The sequence below is a fragment of the Arthrobotrys flagrans genome (genome assembly GCF_004000055.1).
Source record: "Arthrobotrys flagrans strain CBS H-5679 chromosome Unknown unitig_1, whole genome shotgun sequence".
Lineage (NCBI taxonomy): Eukaryota > Fungi > Ascomycota > Orbiliomycetes > Orbiliales > Orbiliaceae > Arthrobotrys > Arthrobotrys flagrans.
In genome coordinates, this window is record NW_027137556.1 from 6,239,552 (window position 1) to 6,260,423 (window position 20,872).

General features: G+C 45.8%; 6 protein-coding genes across 6 annotated transcripts; 2 read left to right on the forward strand and 4 right to left on the reverse strand.

Annotated features, from left to right (window-relative positions):
* Window positions 1–1,202: 1,202 nt before the first annotated feature.
* DFL_009827 (uncharacterized protein) lies at window positions 1,203–3,518 on the reverse strand (the record flags this gene model as incomplete). Its single annotated transcript, XM_067639772.1, has 1 exon — window positions 1,203–3,518. The coding sequence occupies one exon, from the start codon at window positions 3,516–3,518 to the stop codon at window positions 1,203–1,205; it is 2,316 nt and encodes a 771-aa protein (XP_067487527.1).
* A 4,245-nt stretch (window positions 3,519–7,763) lies between these two features.
* DFL_009828 (uncharacterized protein) lies at window positions 7,764–8,267 on the forward strand (the record flags this gene model as incomplete). The annotated part of the gene is made up of 1 exon (XM_067639773.1): window positions 7,764–8,267. One exon carries the CDS (start codon window positions 7,764–7,766, stop codon window positions 8,265–8,267), a length of 504 nt encoding a protein of 167 aa, XP_067487528.1.
* Window positions 8,268–9,808: 1,541 nt separating this feature from the next.
* DFL_009829 (uncharacterized protein) lies at window positions 9,809–10,732 on the reverse strand (the record flags this gene model as incomplete). Its single annotated transcript, XM_067639774.1, has 1 exon — window positions 9,809–10,732. The coding sequence occupies one exon, from the start codon at window positions 10,730–10,732 to the stop codon at window positions 9,809–9,811; it is 924 nt and encodes a 307-aa protein (XP_067487529.1).
* Window positions 10,733–12,362: 1,630 nt separating this feature from the next.
* DFL_009830 (uncharacterized protein) lies at window positions 12,363–15,083 on the reverse strand (the record flags this gene model as incomplete). Its single annotated transcript, XM_067639776.1, has 1 exon — window positions 12,363–15,083. The coding sequence occupies one exon, from the start codon at window positions 15,081–15,083 to the stop codon at window positions 12,363–12,365; it is 2,721 nt and encodes a 906-aa protein (XP_067487530.1).
* Window positions 15,084–15,395: 312 nt separating this feature from the next.
* DFL_009831 (mitochondrial 54S ribosomal protein mL60) lies at window positions 15,396–15,880 on the forward strand (the record flags this gene model as incomplete). The annotated part of the gene is made up of 3 exons (XM_067639777.1): window positions 15,396–15,445; window positions 15,505–15,734; window positions 15,828–15,880. The coding sequence occupies 3 exons, from the start codon at window positions 15,396–15,398 to the stop codon at window positions 15,878–15,880; spliced, it is 333 nt and encodes a 110-aa protein (XP_067487531.1).
* A 2,332-nt stretch (window positions 15,881–18,212) lies between these two features.
* On the reverse strand, window positions 18,213–20,028 carry DFL_009832 (uncharacterized protein; the record flags this gene model as incomplete). Its single annotated transcript, XM_067639778.1, has 2 exons — window positions 18,213–18,295; window positions 18,357–20,028. The coding sequence occupies 2 exons, from the start codon at window positions 20,026–20,028 to the stop codon at window positions 18,213–18,215; spliced, it is 1,755 nt and encodes a 584-aa protein (XP_067487532.1).
* Window positions 20,029–20,872: the final 844 nt, after the last annotated feature.

The following is a 20,872-nucleotide window of genomic DNA, read 5'->3' on the forward strand; positions in this document are numbered from 1 at the left end:
AAAAGGTGTAGTAAACAAGGCAAAACGAACTAGTTCGAGATGCTTAACCTCCTCATGTTCTCCTGATATCATTTCCCTCATCATGCTTCTATAACCCTTTGGATTTGTGAAAGTCAGCATATCGATACCGCAATTCTCGAACCATGGCCTTAAAAATTTTACAAACGCCCATATTGTGCGAGTACCACTCGTCTATAGCTTTCGCAGATCCTAAAGCCCCGGCGCCATATACTGTGAACAATCCACCCTATGCGATCCCGCCTCCTATGGGCCCCAGCCTGTCGATTTTCAATTGACGTCTGGGAAGGGAAAAACGGGTTCGCTCATACCGGATATGATTCATGCAGTAACTTTAAATTTTCCTAAGCGGTTGCTCAGTGATTCTTCGAGTCTTCGCTGTATGCGATAAAAGCCGTATGCCGAATAGGATAACGCAATTGAGCATGTGAAGTGACAAATAGTTTTCGCCCTGAAATTAATATTTGGGTACCAGCGTCCCTATAGTCAAACTTGGAGGTGGAGGTGGAGGGATATCGGAATGAAGAAAATTAAGGTAGTATAGTCTCCCAAAGCCACACTTTAAGTTTACGTGAAACCTTTCGCTTTCGAACTTGTCGCAACGTTCAAGCAAAATTCTAGGACGTATGTAAATGCGACTACTGCTACTAATAATCCTAATAATAATAATCCTAGATTATATTTAACTTTTTTTTTATAGATAATCCTTCTGACCACATACAGTAAAAAACGATATAATAAGTACTAGCAATAAGCAAGCTCTCTACATTCTATACACCCTTTTCTTTACGTCTGTTCGTCCGTGTTCCCTAGTATCTGTCATACCGAAACCTTCCATCCCGATCTACACCGCTCCCCCCACTCCTCTCTATTCCCCCATATTCTATATTCGTATCACTGCTCGTATCCTGCGGAGGAATAGTCTCCATCCCCCCCCCCGCCACTCTTTCCCAAATACCTTTCCCATCCCCCATCAACCTTCGAAAAGTTTATATAGAAGGGGGAAAAAATAAGAAACACTGGCAACAAAGGCCCCAAAAAAAATTATGGTTCCTACGAGGGTCGAACTCGCGACCTTCGCGTAACAGTTAAGATTCCTAACATATTAGCACGACGCTCTAACCGACTGAGCTAAGGAACCTTGGTGAGATGGAAGTTCCCGATTCTTAAGCGGTACAGATAGCTTAGTCCATTTTGCTGTCTCTAAGACCTTCCCAGTCTGGCTTGGTTAGCTTCAACCACGGTTCGGTCACCGTACTTGACGTCCTCCTCGCAGTACCCCTAATTCTATCGGTATTATAACTATCCACAGATACTGTATCACTTGAGAAGTCAGGCAGAAGATGATTTCCAAATCCCATCCTCTCAGGTGCGTCGTGGAAACTATTCCTTCTTCGGGTACTTCCTCGGCGTAAAGGTTGAAATCCTGCTGATATATCGGGCCCAGGATCCGGTATACTGTCATCTATGCTACTCTCATCAAAGCCCTGGGATTGTGCGGAATATCGTTCGAATTGATCCGATGGCGCAAAAGATACATGGTTACTAGTGATCGATGCGTTTCGTCCTCGTCCATGTAGATCGTTGAATCCGGTGGGCGAGTCTCTCGGACCAAGACCCCCAAGTAGATCACTCCCTCTTCCCCGTCTTATATCTTGATCTCGGCTACATCTTCTATGTCCGTTGTTCTCAGGAAAGAGTGGATAACGGGAAGGAAGTGGACCTCTGATATCTTCTATTGATCTTCTACCACCCGGGATATGCCCTGGAGCATTGGGGACCCGTCTCAGAGGTGGCATATCACGAAACTTTGGTGAAGGGAGTTCCTCTATTTCTGGCCTAATCATTGGATTAGACGGGAGATACACCTCTCCCAGCTGGAGAAATCCTCGTCCTGGTCTTGGGGTGGGTCCTCGCGACGGAGGTCTTCTGAATCCTTGATTCGAAGCTCTTGGTGGTGGTTGTCTCGCGTGTGGTGCGATCGGTACTTCTTGCTGTAGTTGCGGCGGCATAGGGTACTCTATCGACGCTCGATGATTTGGACGAGGTCGTGGTGCGGTTCTTGGTGACGCCGGTTCGGATGTTGCTGTCTGGAAACCATTGCTTCCTTCATCAAGTGATCCTTCCGGAAACACCATATCCGGGCCACCAAATGGGCCACGCGGTGCCTTTGATGGTGGCGAATTTGGAGGAGTATGAGGCGGTGACCCAAAACGAGTCGGACCAGGAACCGTTGATGAGTAGTCACCTAAACTAGATGAAGGAGATGGACCAGGAGGCCCAGGCCCGATAGGTCGGATTGGTCCTCCAAAACCAGAATCGCTAGAGCCATCATCGTCAAACCCTTTCCTGGAATTCGGGCAGTGAGTGCATGTGTTATTTATAATAACTGGTAGCGGTGGGGTCTTCGGACGAGTAGCAATCGAAATCAAGGTGTTCTTCGTTCGTTGATTTTCGTACTCTAAATTCGTCGTCCTTTCTTTTAATTCCTCGATATCTTCCTTCATCGCCTGCTGTCTTGAGTTCGATCCAAGTGCCTCCAAATGTCGACCCCGTCTTTCTTCGTCAAGTTCGTTTATTGTTTCTTCTTGTATAGCATTTGATTCAAATGCTTCTAGCTCTCTTTGTCGACGCTCTTCGTCTAACTCCCTTTCTATCTTCCTCTTCATTCCTTCTAATTGCCCTCCTACAAATTTTTCAATATCATCAATCGCATCCTCAAATTCTGGTCGAGTAACCGCATTCCTTGGATGTACTTTTATCGGTCGAACGATCGTTCTTAGCGGGAGTACCGTTAGTGGTGACATAGGAGGCTCAATTGGTATCCCTGGTGATGGCGGTGATTGCGCTCGCATCGCGGGCATCATAGTCGGACTCGGCCCAATACTTTCACTATCCGAACTGCTCCCCTCACTAATCTGAAACCTCAAATCAGGCGCAAGATTCGCCGCTGGACCCTGTACACCAGGGCCTCTAACTTGAGAGGCGGGCGACATAGCCCTCGGCGGCGCTCGCCTCAACCCACCCCTAACCTCACCAGGTTTTAGGGAATTAAGACGCGAACGATGGTGTGAGGCACCAAGGTTAGGAGGGGTAGATTGAAAGGCAACAGGGCGAAGTCCCCCCAAATGCGCCATTCCAGGCCTGTTAATCACATTTACTCCTCTATCCCCCATAACCCTCTCCCTCACTTCTTCCCTCCTCTCAACCGTCCTCCAAGTTTGACCCTTCTGTGTAGAACTGCTACATATCCTCCCTTCCCCAGTCATAGCCCCTCCATTACAATGCCCATCGCTACTATTCTCGGTGCCCTCCTCGATAGGACGCACATGACATGCGCCGCAACAGCAGGTGAATATGCAGAGGAGTATGATAAACCCCATAACGCCGAATACAACCCCTAGGATTGTGGCAACGGATTGGTCGGATTGGTCGGTTGAGCGGTGAGATATGGCTCGAGAAGTAAGAGGGGCCGTGTAGGTAAGTATATGAGGAGGCATCTTAGTCATGAAGTGTGAAGATTATCGATTCCTCCTCAATCACCGTCTCCATCCTCTTTCCTCCCCTACGTTATTCAAACTTGCAAATGTATTGTTCTATGTCGATATCCTAAATCTATAAAGGTAGTATCAGAAGTCGAAACGGTTATGACGATTAAATATCTATATTGCTGACAATGGGCCAGTGTTCTGATGGGATCCTATGCAGGAATCTAGGTGTCTTTGGGTATGAAACTATCATCGAGCGTTATGAAGAAAGTAGATTGTATTGGAATAAAATAAAAGATATATGCGATATATACAGTCCTAGAAAGAGAAATAATATTGAGCTATAAATTTACGTAAACCAAGAAAATAAAGACAAATGTTAAACTAGAAGCAAGTCCTAAAAAGTTTTCCACATCACCAGTACACCCTGTTGCATTTTATATCACCACCTCACTCTCAGCATGTGCATGTAACACCAAACAAGCAAAGAACCCTGTTTCTCTAGATCTCTTGGACTACTTCGACTAAAAATTAGACTATTACTTATATCGAGAAAATAAATACCAAATATATCTTTATCCCTAGGTTTCATTGGAGTTTGCTTAAAAATCGCAATCCTAGAAGCCGAAATACGTAGCAAGTTGATGTGAATTGCACAGAAATCCCAATAACAAGGGTTTCTAGGAATCCGGTGTTTCACTGCATGTGTAGCGCTGCACTTACCATAGTACACGGTTTGGGAAAGTAGCTGACGGAGGATAGCAGGGCGATAACTTGGAGCTCAACACTACTACTTGGCTATGACTGTTTTTGATAGTCAGTTACTAAATATCGATAGCCATAGTCAATAACCTGGAACGTCATTCAGAGTATTAATATCACGAAGGTTTATTTAGCTAGTTCTGTACTGATCTAAAACCATGGTGTACTATTATTTGTTCCTAACTCTTGTCAATATCAATGTCAGTGAGTCTGGGTAGTACATAGTATAGTCTAGCATTATCGAAATGTAAGTGCCCACTCCATTATTCAATAGCCATAGTAACTTACCCTACGAAAGCCCCTTCCACTCACGAATGTACCTAAATACTGAATCAACATCAATTGAATCTCAACTTAAGCAATCCTACCTTTTATTTTATTTTATTTTATTCAAACTATCAAAGTTAAGAAGTTGAGAAGGTCCTAGGTTACACAACCGACCAAACCCTCCATCGAACAACACATCAACCAAGATTCCTTTTTCCCATCCCTCTTCGTGTAACCTCAGAAACGTAAAGCACACTCTTCGAAATCTTAATCCTCGGTATCTACAAACTTTCTTTTATCCATCTTCTTCGTTTGCGCTGTATGATGGCTTGCGTTCGTTGCTGTTTGGTTTAAGGAATTGATCGCACGACATGGCTCTGATACTTGGCAGCTGGTTTGGCTTGCTGTGGTTTAGGCGAGGTCGAGATATCCAGAAAGTATTCCATAACCAGCATGCTAGCAGAGCGGTCGAATTCGTCTTGGAGGTTTCTCCCGGCTTTGTGACGCCCTTTTGATAACGCACCCAGCCAACTCCGCCATTGCGTCGAACATTCAGAGCTCTATTGGTAAGAAGGGTGCTTGCGTCGAATTGAACCCGGACCCCTCGGAGGAAAATATAGAATAATGACCTTCGACAACTGATATCATACCGGCCAACTGAAACACCTTCATGGATCCAAAAGACATCTTACTCAACTTTTACAACCTCAACCAGACAATGATCAAATATGTATAAGATGAGTTCGTACGAAAACCGCCAAATCGGATTGGCAGTTAGCCAAGAGGCCGACCCTGAGGATCTTCCAAGAGGCCTGGCCAAGCATCGGCGTTCCCAGGCTGCAGGCTATACTAACCACACAGATCATCCTCTCTGCGAGGAAGCAAAAAAACGCAAATTCGCAAGTTCCGACAACCTGCATACATCTCGCGGTGGCAAAAGCTCCAAGAAACGCACAAACCCTGGGCTTGGAAGAAGGTCATACGGCACCCCCATCCTCAAGTTAATGCAATAACGTCGACGATCTATGACCCTCTCAGACAACCAGCAATCACGCCCCCCAATCGATTCGAGTTAATCTTCCAAAACCCTTCTAGAATAACTCGAAACCCTAACTCCCAAGGAGATATTTTCCTAAAGAGGAGAATGTACATCCTCTAAGGCTCAGACACTCCTCCTTCTATCTTTGTCGGGTTTCTATCTTTGATATGTCTCTTGCACTTTTGGATCTTTTCTTTCCTTCTTTTTTGTTCGCTTCGACGCTAAACGGGGTGCATGTGGGCCAAGAAATCCACATGAAAAAGGGCTGCAGGTTGGATTACGTAGATTGGGTGAGGATTAGGTCTTACATACGCTAAGAGCTCAAGCAGCACAAATCGACTTTCTCGGAATGGACAACTTCGGCCGGCGACCGGGTGATATCGATGGCGACAAATTAGGTCCCAAGACACAATTAAGACAATTTCGCCGACTATAGATAGCAGCTTATCCGGGCCGGTGTAAAGGTTGTAAAATTCTTAGGTGTGTGTACGCAGCAGGACGGAGATTCAAGGCCCTCGCTGCCCGATGATTCCGCAATCAACAAACCTACTTTTTCTATTGCGGGGAACGAAAAAAAATAAAGGAACTGTATATGAAAAGATAGGTGGGACATGCGAAGTGAGGTTGGGACAGGGAGGCCCGGCCGATGCCGAATGCCCTTTCTGTCGAGCTACGCTCAAGTATTACTTCCAACCCCCCTGTCTGCGTCTATGTGATGGGACCCATGCGTTATAAACAGGCCCGAACAAAGATACCGTACATGGTCAAGTGCCAGATGGATAGAAATCCCCAAGTTCTCGAAATTCAATTCACTCGTTTGGCTCGCACTGTGCATCATCTTGAAATAGATGAAGATGCATGTCAGCCTTGTGATTGCTTAGTGTGTGATGTATACGAGAGTGATATATTGATCTGAGTGAATTATAAGCTACAGTATAACATTCAGTCGAACAAAATGAGCTAGATGACTTGCAAGCAAAATTAAAACGCAGGGCAGCTGTTAGACTGTTTTGGTTGAAAAGCGAGTTCCGGCCGGGTTAAACGTTGTATGGCACATGGAACGCCAACATCAACAGTATCACCGTTCGACTCAAAACATTATTAGAGGCTGTAAAAGAAAAGAAGGGAAAAGAAAAGAAGGGAAAGTAATGTTTCCGGAAATACTTTCGCATAGAACTCCATTCCTGCGACAGAAAAAAAGAAGGGTTGAACCGACCCAGCCGAATTCTATGAGCCCTAACGTCATGGACGTAACCCCAGAAGGGGTATTTCGGTACTTCGGCAAGTGGGACACTAGTATCATCCGGGTAGGTTGCAAAAATAGCATCGCGCGAGGGAAAAAATACAAATTTGAAGAGACTGGGAAATATCGAATCCGATAGACAAGGCTGACACTTAGCGTCGTCTGTAGACCCCGAACCAGCCAAGCAAAAGTATCGAGGGGGTCACATTATCCATTGTTCTTAGGTAGACGATATGGAAAGATTCATTTTCGGTGGTCTTTGTTCGTCAATTCCTGCTCTGGGGTGGATCTTAATTGTTAGGGTTAGCGTTCAGTTTCGCATTTGCTTCTGCCTACGCCGATGAGTAAGAATTCGAAGACCTCAGTGGGCTAGTCGACATTTGGGGGTGTAACAGAGGCCATTGCATACGGGAATGTTCCGAATCGAAGCATCCTCGTAGTTTCTTTCTTTCTCTCGGTTTTTGGTGCTACTCATGCAGCATACATGGGGAGGGACACTAAGCTAACCCGAACAGCCGCCCCATATCGTCCTCTGTCAGTTCGATTCTTGCGGTGATTTTCGTATGTTAGTCAGAAGTAATAGTATGTGTGGGATCCTTGCGGGGACTTGGAGCTGTGCCGTCTTGGGAGCAGATATTTGGGATCGAGAGAAGTGTATAAAGAACTGGCTATCCCCCGAGGTTGAGGCTGAATTGGAAAAAATATTACCTTGGTTATACTCCTTCGCTCTCCAGAGAATCATATTATCACCGGCTCGTTGTGAACTCAATTGATTATAACCTTATACATACATTGAAGGTGGTCCTGTCTATATAATAAGACTACACAGACTCTCTCCATAACCTTCAGCCCAAACAGTCAAAGCTCAAGCTTAGTTAAAGCTCCAAACGTTAAACTGCAGTTACCAAGTCAAGTACCCTCCTCCATTTGAAAAAAAATATTATCGATGGAACATACCGGATCCCAAGCTCCTCCTGAGATCACCATCTCCACTTCCCCCCGCTCTCCCTCTTTCATCGACCGAGTTCTTCGTCGTGCTTCTGGCAGTCACAACGGCAGAATCCCACAGCTCAATCTGCCCGCTGAGGTTCCCTCCAACAACACATTGGACAACACATCCTCGCGGCCTCAATCCCGCTCTTCCTCTCGCTCATCTCATAAGCGTGCCCCGCTTACTATCGACACTTCCGTCGGTTCGACCAACATGGGTTCGAACAAGAAATCCAAGTCCACTCACCTCACCGTCATTGAGACTACAGCCATTCGCTCTAGCTCCCGTTCACGGTCTCGCTCTCGGACTAGGAGGTCTCCATCTCCGGGCATCGATATGATGAGCCAGCCTTCCCGAGTAGCCAGCATTAACCATGTGGGTAGACACACCAATGACTGGCTATTTGGTGGATTCCACCTCACATCAAAGATTGGTGCGCCAAGGGGGAGGGCAAAGTAGATGCTGAATATCAAATATTTCCTTTGTTGATTTCTTTTTTAATCCGCCCCGTTAGCCTTTTTTTTCCATTTTTATATCCTTCACGATGTCTTGTTTTTTCTCGTCTTTCTCCTCGGGGAATAGTTCTGACAAATACCCAGCAGCTGCCGAACATTATTTCTCCATTATCTTGCTTAATATTTTTAAAGGTATTCCCAGCACCTCTTTTTAAGAATCTATTTACGAGGTTACGATCCGATTTGCTTGTTCTCTTTTTCAACTATTCTTCGCTCGCTGATGTTGCCGAGTTCTTCACATGCGATACGATATACCCAACTACCTATCTTTTCCCTGTCTTTTCTCATATTCAGAGAGGCAAGTCTCTCGGATAAGGAGGTAAACGTTCATTCGTTCAATTCTGTGTACTATAGGTTTCTTTTTACTTTTTTTTTTCTTTCAATAGGGGACTTAGAAATGTTCTAATATTAAATAATATATCACCATACTTCCTCCTATGAATTACATGATCACAGCGGTTTCTAGAATAAAATCAAAATTAAAGACCACATGAATACCATTGATATCAATAATAAATCCTTGTGTCTCGCAGACGATAGCATGTACGTAACATGGTCATGACGTATCGCAGCATGGTATCGCGCTTCGCGACATATTCGAACGGGCTCGCTCCACAATCACACAATTATCATATATCGCTCCTTGCAGTAGCAATAATGAAAGGCAAAAAAAAAGGGAAGAAAAGGCTTGCTCACACCACCAAGTGACAAATAAAGCAGCAGTAGTAACTACTTAGCTAGATCGAGCTTGGAACGTAGCTCGCAATCACATATAGACTAACACACGCACACGTACGTCGTTCTACAAAGTTCTCCCGAGACACCTCGAGTTATTAAAAGAAAAAAAATATTAAAAAATATTAAAATATGATATATAGAAGGTTAGTAAAGGAGAATTCAAGAAGGCTATGAAAAGAAAAAATGATGAAGAAAAATAGAAGATGCAACCGAAAGTAAAATGCTAGATATAGTAATGCCCATAAAAGAGAGAATAGAAATGATACCCACTATGTAGCCACCCAAACGCCGTCGATATGCAGATGCAAGATGTAATGCGGAAGGCAAGGTATGTACGTATGTAGAACAAAAAACAGAAATAACTCAGGGAGAAAAGTCAGAAGAAGAGATGGGGGGAAGGTAAAGGGTACCCAACTGTACAGACGGGAAGGACAGAAGCATTCCTAACGACGGCACTAAAGACGACGATGAGAACGGATCTGAAATGGAACAACAGTGAATAACGACATGCCTTCAAACCCAGAGATAGCCATAGCCGGATTGTAGACGTAAACTCATGTCTGCCTGCTCCACCAACTAACGAATCCCTAGAGTGGCGGAGCATGAATTCATAAAACCACCCAACACTGCCTTCGAAACACCAAAAAAATTTAAAACCAAAGAATTTTGAAACCATAAAACAAGCTTGCTTCCATCGGAGGCACATGTTTCGATGTTTCCCCGTTGTGTTTCACCGTTCCATACCATTCACTCTTCACTAACCGGCCAGAGCTCAAACATAAACGAATTCTGCCTCCCGATAGGAACCAACCGTCTACCCCACTGATCCTCGTACCTCACCTCGCCATTCTTCCACATAGTTCGGGCCATAACCGACGATTCGTGGTACTCAATATCTACCGGTCCTAGTGGAAAGCTCGGCAGGGGCGAAGCCTCGCGCACATGGGGCATAGTGCGTCGGATGTTCTTTGGTGGCATCCTCCAGGACGGAGGACCGGATCTTGACCGACGGCGCGGGGTATGTTCTCTGTCCTCCTCTTCTTCACGAATGGTACGGGCGCGACCTCGTGTGTTCTCTGTATGTGTTTGATGTGTAGGTGATGAAGGTGGTGATAGACTTCCAGCTTCCCTTTTCAGCTTTGATAGATCTGGTTCAGATTTACTTAATCGTCGCTCCTTTCCATCTGCGCCTTGGCTAGTTATCGTATTGTCGTGTAGATAGTGTAGCTTACTCGCCAGCCGCTGAAACTGCTTCCTTGATGTCTCTGCGACTTTTTCAATATGTGAGGGTGAACCGGCACGGCTTGTTGTTATCGCTGGCGGTGTCATAGATGGCGACTCGAAGTCTCGGGACCCAATACCAGCATCGAGATCCCACTCTGGTGGATCCTCTAACAGCGCCATCTGATAGTTAAACGCGATCTCTTCTTCTTCAGCCACGGATGAAAGTTTCTTGTGCGATGACCGTGACGAAGATTTTGTGCTTTGTGAGAATGTCATAGAGCGTAGCGACGGTGACTTTATGAAGTCTGACATACGCTTTGGCCGTTGTGCTATAAGCACCGGTGTCCTAGGTATCTGTTCTCCTGCATCCTGACGAATGAGGATGGTTTTCTCCTTCTTACTCTTGTGTTGACGTTGGATTTCTGGGAAGATGTTCTTGATACGCATCGAGAATGAGGATGAAAGGAATTAAGAGGAAAAAAAGAAAGAAAAAGGAAAATGTATAGAAAAATATATGAAAAGTTAAAAGGTAAGAGATGGTATTAAGTTAAACCAAGATAAAATAGTTAAGAAAATGTTCGAAAATGTAAACGAGTGTACCCACAACCGGGAACCATTCCGCCAGGCAAGGTGATGAAAGGGAATATATAAACGGTGGAGATATTTAGGACGAGGCGGGATATGAGGATTTTATAGGAATTGAAAATCCGATCCTTCGGGACAGATCTCAACTGGGAAGGCTTATGATGTACGTAGCCGTGAGTGCGTGAGTCCAGGAAGTATATGTGAGCAATAGGGCTGTCCAAAAAGGAATCATTATATGTGTCAGTCTATGCCAGATGCTATTTTGTTTTTGTAACCAAAAGTTTTGGAACGGCAGAGCTATCCACCAGAGACTATACAATACAATACATACATCCTTAATATGATATGATGGGCCACCGGGGGACAGAAAATGCGACGGAGGGAAAAGAGAGATGATTGGATTCGAGTAAAAGGAACCACACGGAGCTGAGGTCCTTATGCAAGTATGTCCCGCCGCTCCAAAAGGTGAATATGCATGTCCCGAAAAAAGGTTCGCTTGGTGTCTTATATAATCTACGACTTGCATTCAGGAGTACCCAGCTGAGGAATAAAAGTGCGGTCACGCCGTAGACGACTAGTCCAGGGCGGGGTATAAGAGGAGAACTGAAGAGCTCAGATAAGACAACCAGACACTCCAACATGATCGCTGCCCGCTGCTGCCCCTTCTTGATCGCGTAAGGTCGGATCGCGGCGGTGTGTGATGAGATATTTCTGGCAGTTACATCGATATAATATTAGCTGATACATGGGGCATCGCCATGATGGAACTCTTCATTAGAAGCTAGATCGAGATATCCTTTGCTCATAGTAATACTCCAAAAGTCTTGACAGCGCCCCCCTAGATCAAGTACTAGACGGCTGACGGCCTCACACTAGACGTTAACGTCATAGAATAAGAAGTGATTATCAAGAGATCACTATTAGCGTGTTGAAGCCTGTCGTAAATTCCGCGATGGTAACCCCATCTGATAGCTTGGTTCCTGTAGCTTTTCCCTGGTGTTTGTCTGGTTTTGATCAGCAGGTACACCACCTGCCATGGGTAGCAGCAACCACCACGAGAAATATCAGGTCTGGTTGTGCATATGACAGGGTCATCGCCCCAAACAGGACGGAATATCCGGCAGGTTGGGTAAGAAATCCATGCCATTTTCATCAAGATCTTATCCTTAGCCGAAGGAGAGTCAGTATATTTGTACTGGTAAGAGTTCCGACTGCTTTGCAATCAATTCTTGATTTTGAAGAAATAAAATCTTCAATCCCGTCTGTGCATTAGCTATTAGTGAGGTGGGGCAGGTACACGGGATTGTCAAACCCCGCATACATAACGCCGTGCATCCTCATTCAAGGCGACACAAAAGGCTGGAAGTATCGTGTTGTTGGATTGCTCAGGCAATCGATAGGAAAAGCTTGCCAGTAGGTATTCCTTGTAACAGGAAGAACTATTTGGAACTCGTTACTCAGCCATGGAACTCTTTCGCGGAGCCCATTCTTTTCAAGGCCGTCGTCCCATCCTCAGTCGTCGCGGAAGCACAATATCCTTCACAGGGGCTCTCAACATCCGCATAAGGCCCTCGTCTGTATCCCAGCTCCCCTTTGGAAATAGTCTCTTCCCCCATGCCTTTTCTGTAATGGACGCCATCACACCCAAATTTATTGGCTCATGTTTACTCATATTCGTATCAAAACTCTCCCAGTGATATTTACTCCCTTCGAGAGCTCTCAACCTCACCCTGACCGCTCTCGCGACACTCTTTTCATCAACCCATACTCCTTTCTTCTGCAGCTGCTTTACGAGCCTAATACCCCACGCGCAGCGAGATAATCGTGCCTTCACTGCAATCCTGCTCCTCCGGCGCAGAAGGTCCAAATACCACGATCGTTGCATAGATAAAAATCCATACTCAATTAAGGATCGGATTGTTGTGGCCGGAAAGAGGATTCGCAGGGGATTTTTAGGACTTCGGTTGGATTCTGCAAGTGGCGGATCGGTCCACTCGGCATGCTGGGTCTGAGTATACCCCAGCGAAGCAATCCGTCCCACGTCTGTGAATTTGATCGGAATGCTAGCTTGTCGCAATGCAGGTCTCCGAGGGTTGTACCAGTCCGCTAACCATAGACATAACTTCTCCAGATCCTTCAGCTTCCTAAACATTCCGTATCTTTTGATTATTTCCCTCCATAGCCTAGGATCCACTTGGTCCCCGTTCATAAGGAGCGCGCGCAGGTAGTTCGTCGCAATTCGTAAATCCTTAGTCCTGCGCGCCCTAGGGTCTTGAGTAGTCGGATGGCGAGATGAACGACGCGGCAGAAGTATGGCATGAAGGAGCTCCGACTGAGCGGACGGTCTGACGGGTATAGATAACGCGCGCATTTCTTCCATGAGCTCCAACCCGGTTTTGAGCTGCCTGGTCATGAATAATCTCTTCAGGAACAAATTCCATGTGGCAACATTCCGTCGCCGTAGGTTTTTATAAACGTGGTTGAAAAACTTCCAGCGGTAGGTGCTCAAGTAGCCTTGGAGGAGCGCATTGCCTCTGGTTATTTCCAGATCTTCGATAGGGAGCGATTCCTCTAACGCTTCTTCTGGGTTCCACCGCGCTTTCACCTCGAGGAATTTGGAATAGACATCGTTGTCTATTGGTATCTTCCGCCTGTTCAACAATGCGATTCCTCGAATGAAGGCTGCGGTCGTCTTCCCCCGCTTCACGAACTCCTTGGTAGTTTCATGAGCTATTCTCTCAATCCCAAGCTTCTTCATATATGCCGTAACATCAGCCTCCGAGAACCTCTGATAGGTGAGCAAGAATGCCCAAAACCGGTCGCCAAAGCAATCGTTGCGAATGACCTTAGCAATGTACAGTTCGCAGAGCAGGTCCATTATCGCACGAGTCCTATATCGAGCCTTGATCAAAGCAATCACTGTACTCTCCACTACCTCGATCCCGTGCTCCTTAAACTCGCGGAGCATCAACTCTAGATCCTTCAGCGGTTTGTGGAACGCATAATACTCCATCAGTCTATCGGCGTGATGAGAATCTGCAGGTTTGTCTCCTTTCGCGATAAGCATCTTGTGCCACTGGACCGCTATTTCATAGTGCTCCTTCCGGCAGAGAAGAGGTATAGCCGCTTCGTAGACTGGCCCAATCTTCTCCGATTTGAAGATCTTGAACAAGGTTTGTATGTTTTTCGGGTCCGTCGCATGTTGTTGAAAGAAGGCTATGAATCCACGGGGTGGCGCCATATCGACCATATGGTAATGCCACCAGAGCGCACGCAGAGGCTTCTTTCCAAGCAGCCCTCCCACCACCATATCATACATCGGTCTCCATCGTAGCTGGCCCCTTCGCTCGAATCTTTGTCGTAGGTATTTGTATAGCTTGAGCAAAAAGGCCTCGTCTTCTAGCCCAACCTTGACGAAGAACCTCCACATTTCATCTGCCACCGGTCCGGTGAGTGGGATATCAGCCATACGCATAGACATTCCAATCCAAATATCCTTCACTCCTTTCTCTCCATGTATCCTAGCCCGGAATTTGAGTAATTGTAGCCAGTATTCATGGTAGTTCCGGACCTCGGCCGTATCGACCATGAGTTTCCCAAGCGTGAATTGACGTTCAACTCGAGCCTCTCTCATAAAATTGTGGAACGGCCGAGACTCTTTCCCGAACAGACGTGTATATACTTGCTTGCTCGTAATTGGCCGATTAGAAAGGTAGTTCCTCGGCCGCTCTTGATCAGGCGGGGAGCTGGGCTTAAGATATGTCTCTGCAGGTTTTTGAATAATCTCTGTCTTCTGTTTCTGTTTCTGCTTCTTCTTTTCTTGTTTGACCATTCCAGTTGGGTATTGAGCGTCCATCCAGTACTCCCGTTTCTTTGGCGGTGGTGGTAAATTTTCGAGATCCCTATCATCTCCGTAGATGACGTCTTGAGGTTCCTTCGCCAGCCAATTCTCTGGGTTTAGCCAGGCGGGAATCTGGATCTTTGGCCTTTTGCCGTCGTTGTCATGATTGTAACGAAGACCAAATCCCAATTGAGGTCCACCAAGCCTTCGGGAACGGTACGATACGATTTTAATCGTATCTCTCGCATCCGGGATCAATACAACGGCCCTCGCAGTTGATAAGTGGCGTAGAGACAATGGCGGTGTAAGTTCGGTGGGGCCATTGTAAAATCCCCAGGAAGACCTCACCAGTCTACCTGCGAAACGTCGCATAAACTCTGGGAGAGGTCGAGCACTTGGGCCTGTTCCATTGGCATCACAGCGGGCTCATCTGAGGTGTTCTGTTCAAGACCGAGACATCTGGTGGTTGATTGTAAGTCAAAGTTATAAAAGTCAAGTTGAGTGGTTTGGAATTCTACTCTTGGTGTTGTAGAAGGTTGAATTTTATAGACAAGGAAAATTTAGCGCGCCAAAAAAGGTACGGCCGAAAACACCATCACCAAAACTCAGACGCAGACGACTATCCATGCAGTCGTAACCCTGACTCCTCCTCGACTTCATCAAGACCCCCAAAATCCACCCGGAATGTTCGGAGCGTTCCGTCCCACGAACGCCCTCATGGGTGGTCTGCTATGGTACGGAATTTTCACTCCTTCCACGTCAATTACTCGTCCCGCTAACCCCACTATTTCAGGAAAATCCCATGGCGTCTCTCCCGCTTCCAGAAGTATCGCCAGCGTCAGCGTCTCCGCCGTGTTGACCGAGTCGTCGAAACAATCTCCAATGCTCTAGCGCAGCAAGGAATGGTCTCCAAGGCTGTCGAGACATGGAAAGCCGAGATGCCTACTGAAGCCGAGATGTTGCCACGGGATAAATACACCATCTTCGATAAGAAGCATAAGGGATACCGGAAGGGAATTCATAGTATGCTTTCTCTTCTTTCGTTAAGCCGCCAATTATTATGCCTGTCCTGGCGATAGGAGGATAGATTGCTGATTTGTATAAACTTCTTGACAGAGCTACCCAAATGGACCCGAGTATCACAACGTATCAACCCCATTGGTTTCTAGACGCCTTGAACCAAGACTACACAAAGTTGGTATTTGTTTCAATCAGATCACCAATGGTGGAGCTAGGACCTATTCTGTCATGATATACGAGCAGATGTATATACACAGACCTTTGTACATATAGGAATCTACACGATTCAAACGTTTTCCGATTAGGTACACCTTTGACGGTACCGTAAACCGAAAACACTGAGTGATCATGATACAGCACCTAACGAAAGCCCTTAGCTATCGATATAAGAACACCGTTTCAAGAATTCAAAATAGTAATCAGTATTCATTCTCGTTCGATAAATTTAAAAAGATACAGTATAAAATATGTGTATTAAAAATCTTCATCAATTGATGTAGAGATATACGACTCAAAAAGTATATTTAATTAAGAAATAGTATATTACTAGATAGACTAATAGCGAATGACTGGAAGGTGTAATATAAAAATATCAGTCGAACATTTCAACTTATAAGCGGCGAGGTCAAGCTCACATACACAAAATATCGAATCGCAAGCAGCGTAAATAAGAAAACGAAGAGACGATTTTTCGAAAATAAATAAATAGATAAATAAATAAAAATCGCAGAGGGGAGACGAGGAATGAAACCGAAGGATAGAAATGTATGTAACTAAAGAAATTAACATTTCATCAACTCCGGCAATGCGAGCGGCCTGGTGGCAAAGGCAGACTCAGACCAGCAACTGCATCGCACTAGAGATAACGGCGTGTATTTATGCAAAAGAAGAATTCGAGTAGAATCGGCCGTAAAATCTGGGCACCCTTAGGAAAGAAAAAAAAATATATAGTAGAAAATGTTAAAAGCAAGAAGCATAAAGCAGAATCAGAAGGGTGGTATAAGGGAGTATCGAATTAACGAAATATTACCGACAGAAGCACGGCTTTTGTGAGCGAACTACACTGGCGGGAATTTTGTGCAAGGTGTAAAAGCTCGAAGGAAATGGCCGCACAGGGTCGCAAAGGAGAGGGAAACAACCACGAGCCGAATATTCACAAAACTCAGAGTCAAGTATCACGAAATGAAACAATTAAAAAGGCACAAAAGAATCGAAGGAGGTTAAGATCTTTTAGGACTTCACATGTAAGGAGAGAAAGATGATTTCAGAGAAGGTAGAGAAGTAAGGAACAGAGTAAATTTGAGAATGCCATCCCCGAGACAAAGAAAAGTTTGAGTGGATGTTAAAGGTCTTAGTTGGAGTAGTATAGTAAGCTATAAGAATGGGAAAGGATAAGAACTACCTATAAAAGTGGAAGAAAGGCCCATAAGCTGACCTGAAGTCAGATCGAGCCTCCCGACTAATCTGTGATATGTGCAGTCTTCCCGGCCCGAAATAAGCTGAGTGGCTGCTGTGTGAGATATCTATCACCAGCCCTCATTAACTGAACAATGGTTCGATTAGAGACGAAAAAGCATAAGAACGTAAAAAGCATAAGAACTTGTTTTTTTTTGCAAAGTCGTAAAAGATAGAAGGAAAAAAAGATACAGTGAATGCAGAGAAGTAGTAGGATTTAAGTATAATGAAGCTGAGTTATGCTATGCTTCTGTGAGACTGACAAAAAAAAAAGAATAGGTATGAAAAGAGATATGAATGAGACGATATCGATTAAATAGCAACAGAGCAACCACACCAGATGAAGGCATAAAAAGGACGATGATAATAGAGTAACTTGAACAAACAAGGCGTGAAAGCAATAAGAAAGGAAGGAAATCGTTCTCAAAAGCAGACAAAACCAAAACCTCAACTATGCGACGAAAGCGCAAAAGCCTTCTTGCTTTCACTTTCAAACTCCGCAACCTCAATAAACACCGGTTATCCTTAAAAACCACTCCCTTTCAAATAACATTAACCGTCAGAGAAAAATATGTGTCAAGATGAAGTGAAATAGATAATAAGAAAAATATATAAAAGGGATATGTAGCTTGGATGCTGATGGTGGTAAGGGAGGGAAATCATCAATGATGAGAAGAGATCAATATGTTGAAAATGGATAAGGTTTGTGGACCTTGAAGACGTAGAGGGGAGGAATGAGAGGAGAAGTTCCTGTGAAAAGATAGGATGTAATTAAATGCAAAGAGGAGAGATAACGAAATATTACGAGAGAGGGGAAGAATGCGTCATGCGAAGGTGTATGGATTTAATACCCGTGGACGTGCCCATCCTCGATATAAGCAGGATTGGGGGGTAACCGCCGGTCAAGTCCTGAGTTTCGACTCTTTGTTAATTGACGAAGCTCGTCCAAGTCAGTGGCGTGAGAATAATCTAAACCGTGCTGGTAATCACTCAAACGCCTGTGCATGCTTCTCCTTCTGTCGGAATTCATACGTAAGGACCGATGCAGGGGATCCCCGCCAGCATAGTGTGGCTTGGGCGGTGGCCCATACCTGGAAGAAAATGGTTCGCTGGGTCCACTCAGTACAAGCTCTTGCTCGAATTCTTCGTGGTAAGGATGGATTTCCATACCACTGTTATCGTAAGGATAATCATAGGTGTTGTATGCGCCATCAGTGGCGTAATCGAACTCAGCTGGGCTATAGCCGTGCTTAACAATAGCCCCACCAGTGGAATCGCGTTTGGCGAGGGCGAGTTCCGGGCGAGGCTCAACCTTGACAGAGTCAATCATCTCAGCCATGCTCATTCGAGCAGCTTCGTGGGCCCTTCTCGATGCGGAAGAAGAAAGACCAGAGGAAGCATTACTTCCACGTCGGTTTCTATCCCTGTTGGCAATTTGCATTGGTTGTGGGGTTATATTCATACGACGGGCTCTTTCAATGCCAGCAACATAATTGTCAACCGGGGGAACAGAGGTAGCCCGAGTAATATCTAAAGGTGGAAGGGCACCAGACCCAGCACGGCTAAGACGACGGCTAATAGGATGGTGGGATGGAGAATGGAAGTCTTCAGCTGTAGTGTTGTCGTAGCTGTCATAGCCAGGGTATGGGGCAGGAGTATCGTAGCGACCAGCATCATAGCTATTGGTGGCGGAGTGAATGCGTTTTGGAGCTGTTGCTTTTGTTGCTCTGCGTTGAGGAGGGCCCATAGTGCCAACTGGGTAATCGACGTGGTAGGTGCTGCTTCGGGGTCTATTTCTTAAACCGGCTGGTTGTACAGACGCAGATCGGGGAGGGAGGTCGTAGTTGGTGTGATTGCCTCCGCTCGCAGACAAAGCTCCCGATCCGTTACCATACAAGTAGTCATTGCCAGAGTAGTTGGCGTAGTCTTCTGCGTGATCCCGGTTTCGTAACGAAGTAGGCGTAGTAGGGGGGACCCATTCATCGACGCCGAGATAAGGGGGAGGAGACAACAGCGGGTTAACAGCAGATTGTGGTGTATAGGTGCTGGGGGACGCTGTGTATTCATATGATGTGCTTAATCCTCCCAAGGGATTTGTATTTGAAAGTAGACTTAATGGTCGGCCATTTCCACTTGCGTTAGGGCTAGTCGTTGGGAAGGTTTCGAAAAAGCCATTGCTCTCGCGAGCACCACGAGTTCTGCCAGGGGATCCAGAAAGAAGACCGGAGGAATAGTCTAACGAGTTTGGGTTGTAGGAGGGAAGGCTGTTGGACATGTCCAAAGACCAACTTCCGTCTAGGCCGGCATCAGGAGGGGCAATGGAAGGTGAAGGTTGCGCGCTGCTGGAAGCTTTGGCACAGTGAGGGCAGTCGCATTCATCGGCATCCTGCGGTCGGATAGCAGGGGAAGCTCTCCCAGTACTGTCTCTCTTACTTGTCGACCTACTGAGCGGTCGCTCAATGCGTTCGATGTTTCGGCTCAACCCAGGGACGAAAGCATATTTACCAGACGCCCGGTGAGTATTCGAAGACCTCGCACGTCCCTCGGATTCAAGGCCAACTGGGCGATTAACGGGTGTTCTTTCGGAAATATTAGAGTCGGAAAGGTCGCTTTGGGGTGTGTGGCGGGATGGGCTGTCACTCTCAGGGAAAACGTCATGCTCCTCTTGGCCATTTGGCGCTGAAGTGGAAGAATACCCAGAGTCAACAGTGCCAGCATCGGAGTAATTTGTTACGGAAACAAGTCCAGATTGTCTCTTCTTGAAAGCCTGGATTCTCGAGGATGGGATAACTTCTTGGACCTCGGAGTTGAAGTCCTCCACCATTGCTACTTTGCCACTCATCTTGTCGGATTTAATTCTCGTCTCTCCTCTTCGAAATCTGGTTGTGATATATTAGGTCGCTGCAGGTATATTGGTATTGTTGGTGGTAGCTGTTTCTCTAATTGATAGCGGATCGGTCCCCTGTTGATTCAGTCCTGCCCCTGGTCAAAGTTGAATTCAAGCTTCAGCAACTTTTATTCTTTTCCCTGCCAGCGAGAAAGATGAGGGTGTTCCAAATTGAAAAACAGAAACAACAGCTGAAGGGGTATGGGTATATGTATATATAGCAACGTAATATGTATATGGACACAGAAAGAGCGTGCAAAGGAATGGGTATGATGCTACAATATCAAAACCTATTGACCAGACATCTTTCTGTCTTTTGAGGATGGATGGGAAAGCTAGACGACCAGGGCAAACACACTAACAGGCGAAAGTTCCGGGATAGAGAGTGGGAAGTGGTCGGGAATGGTGATTATAAAATGCAGTTGATGTTAATGTGGAGGAGGAGGATGAGGAGAGGAAGAGGAAGCGGAGGTGGAGTGGAGAGAAGGTGAGGGAGAGGAGGAGGAGTGAGAGGAAGGAGGCCTGGTTATAGTGCTGTAACTTCTCCGCACTTTTCTTCGAATGGGTCTTTGCCAACAAATATTCGATCGGAAAAAGAGGGTAATCGTCGTCCCGTCGTTCTTCGAGAAAACTGCGGCCTCTGTAAGGCGGGCTAAGCGAGCAAGTTATTTCTTATTCTCCTCTCTTGGAGCTTTGTTCAATATGTTTTGAGGCGAGGCTGTCAAAATCCGAAACGGTGGAAAAAACTCTTCTTGATAGAGGATGTGAATGTTATGTATGATCCAAGACAACGCCAGCT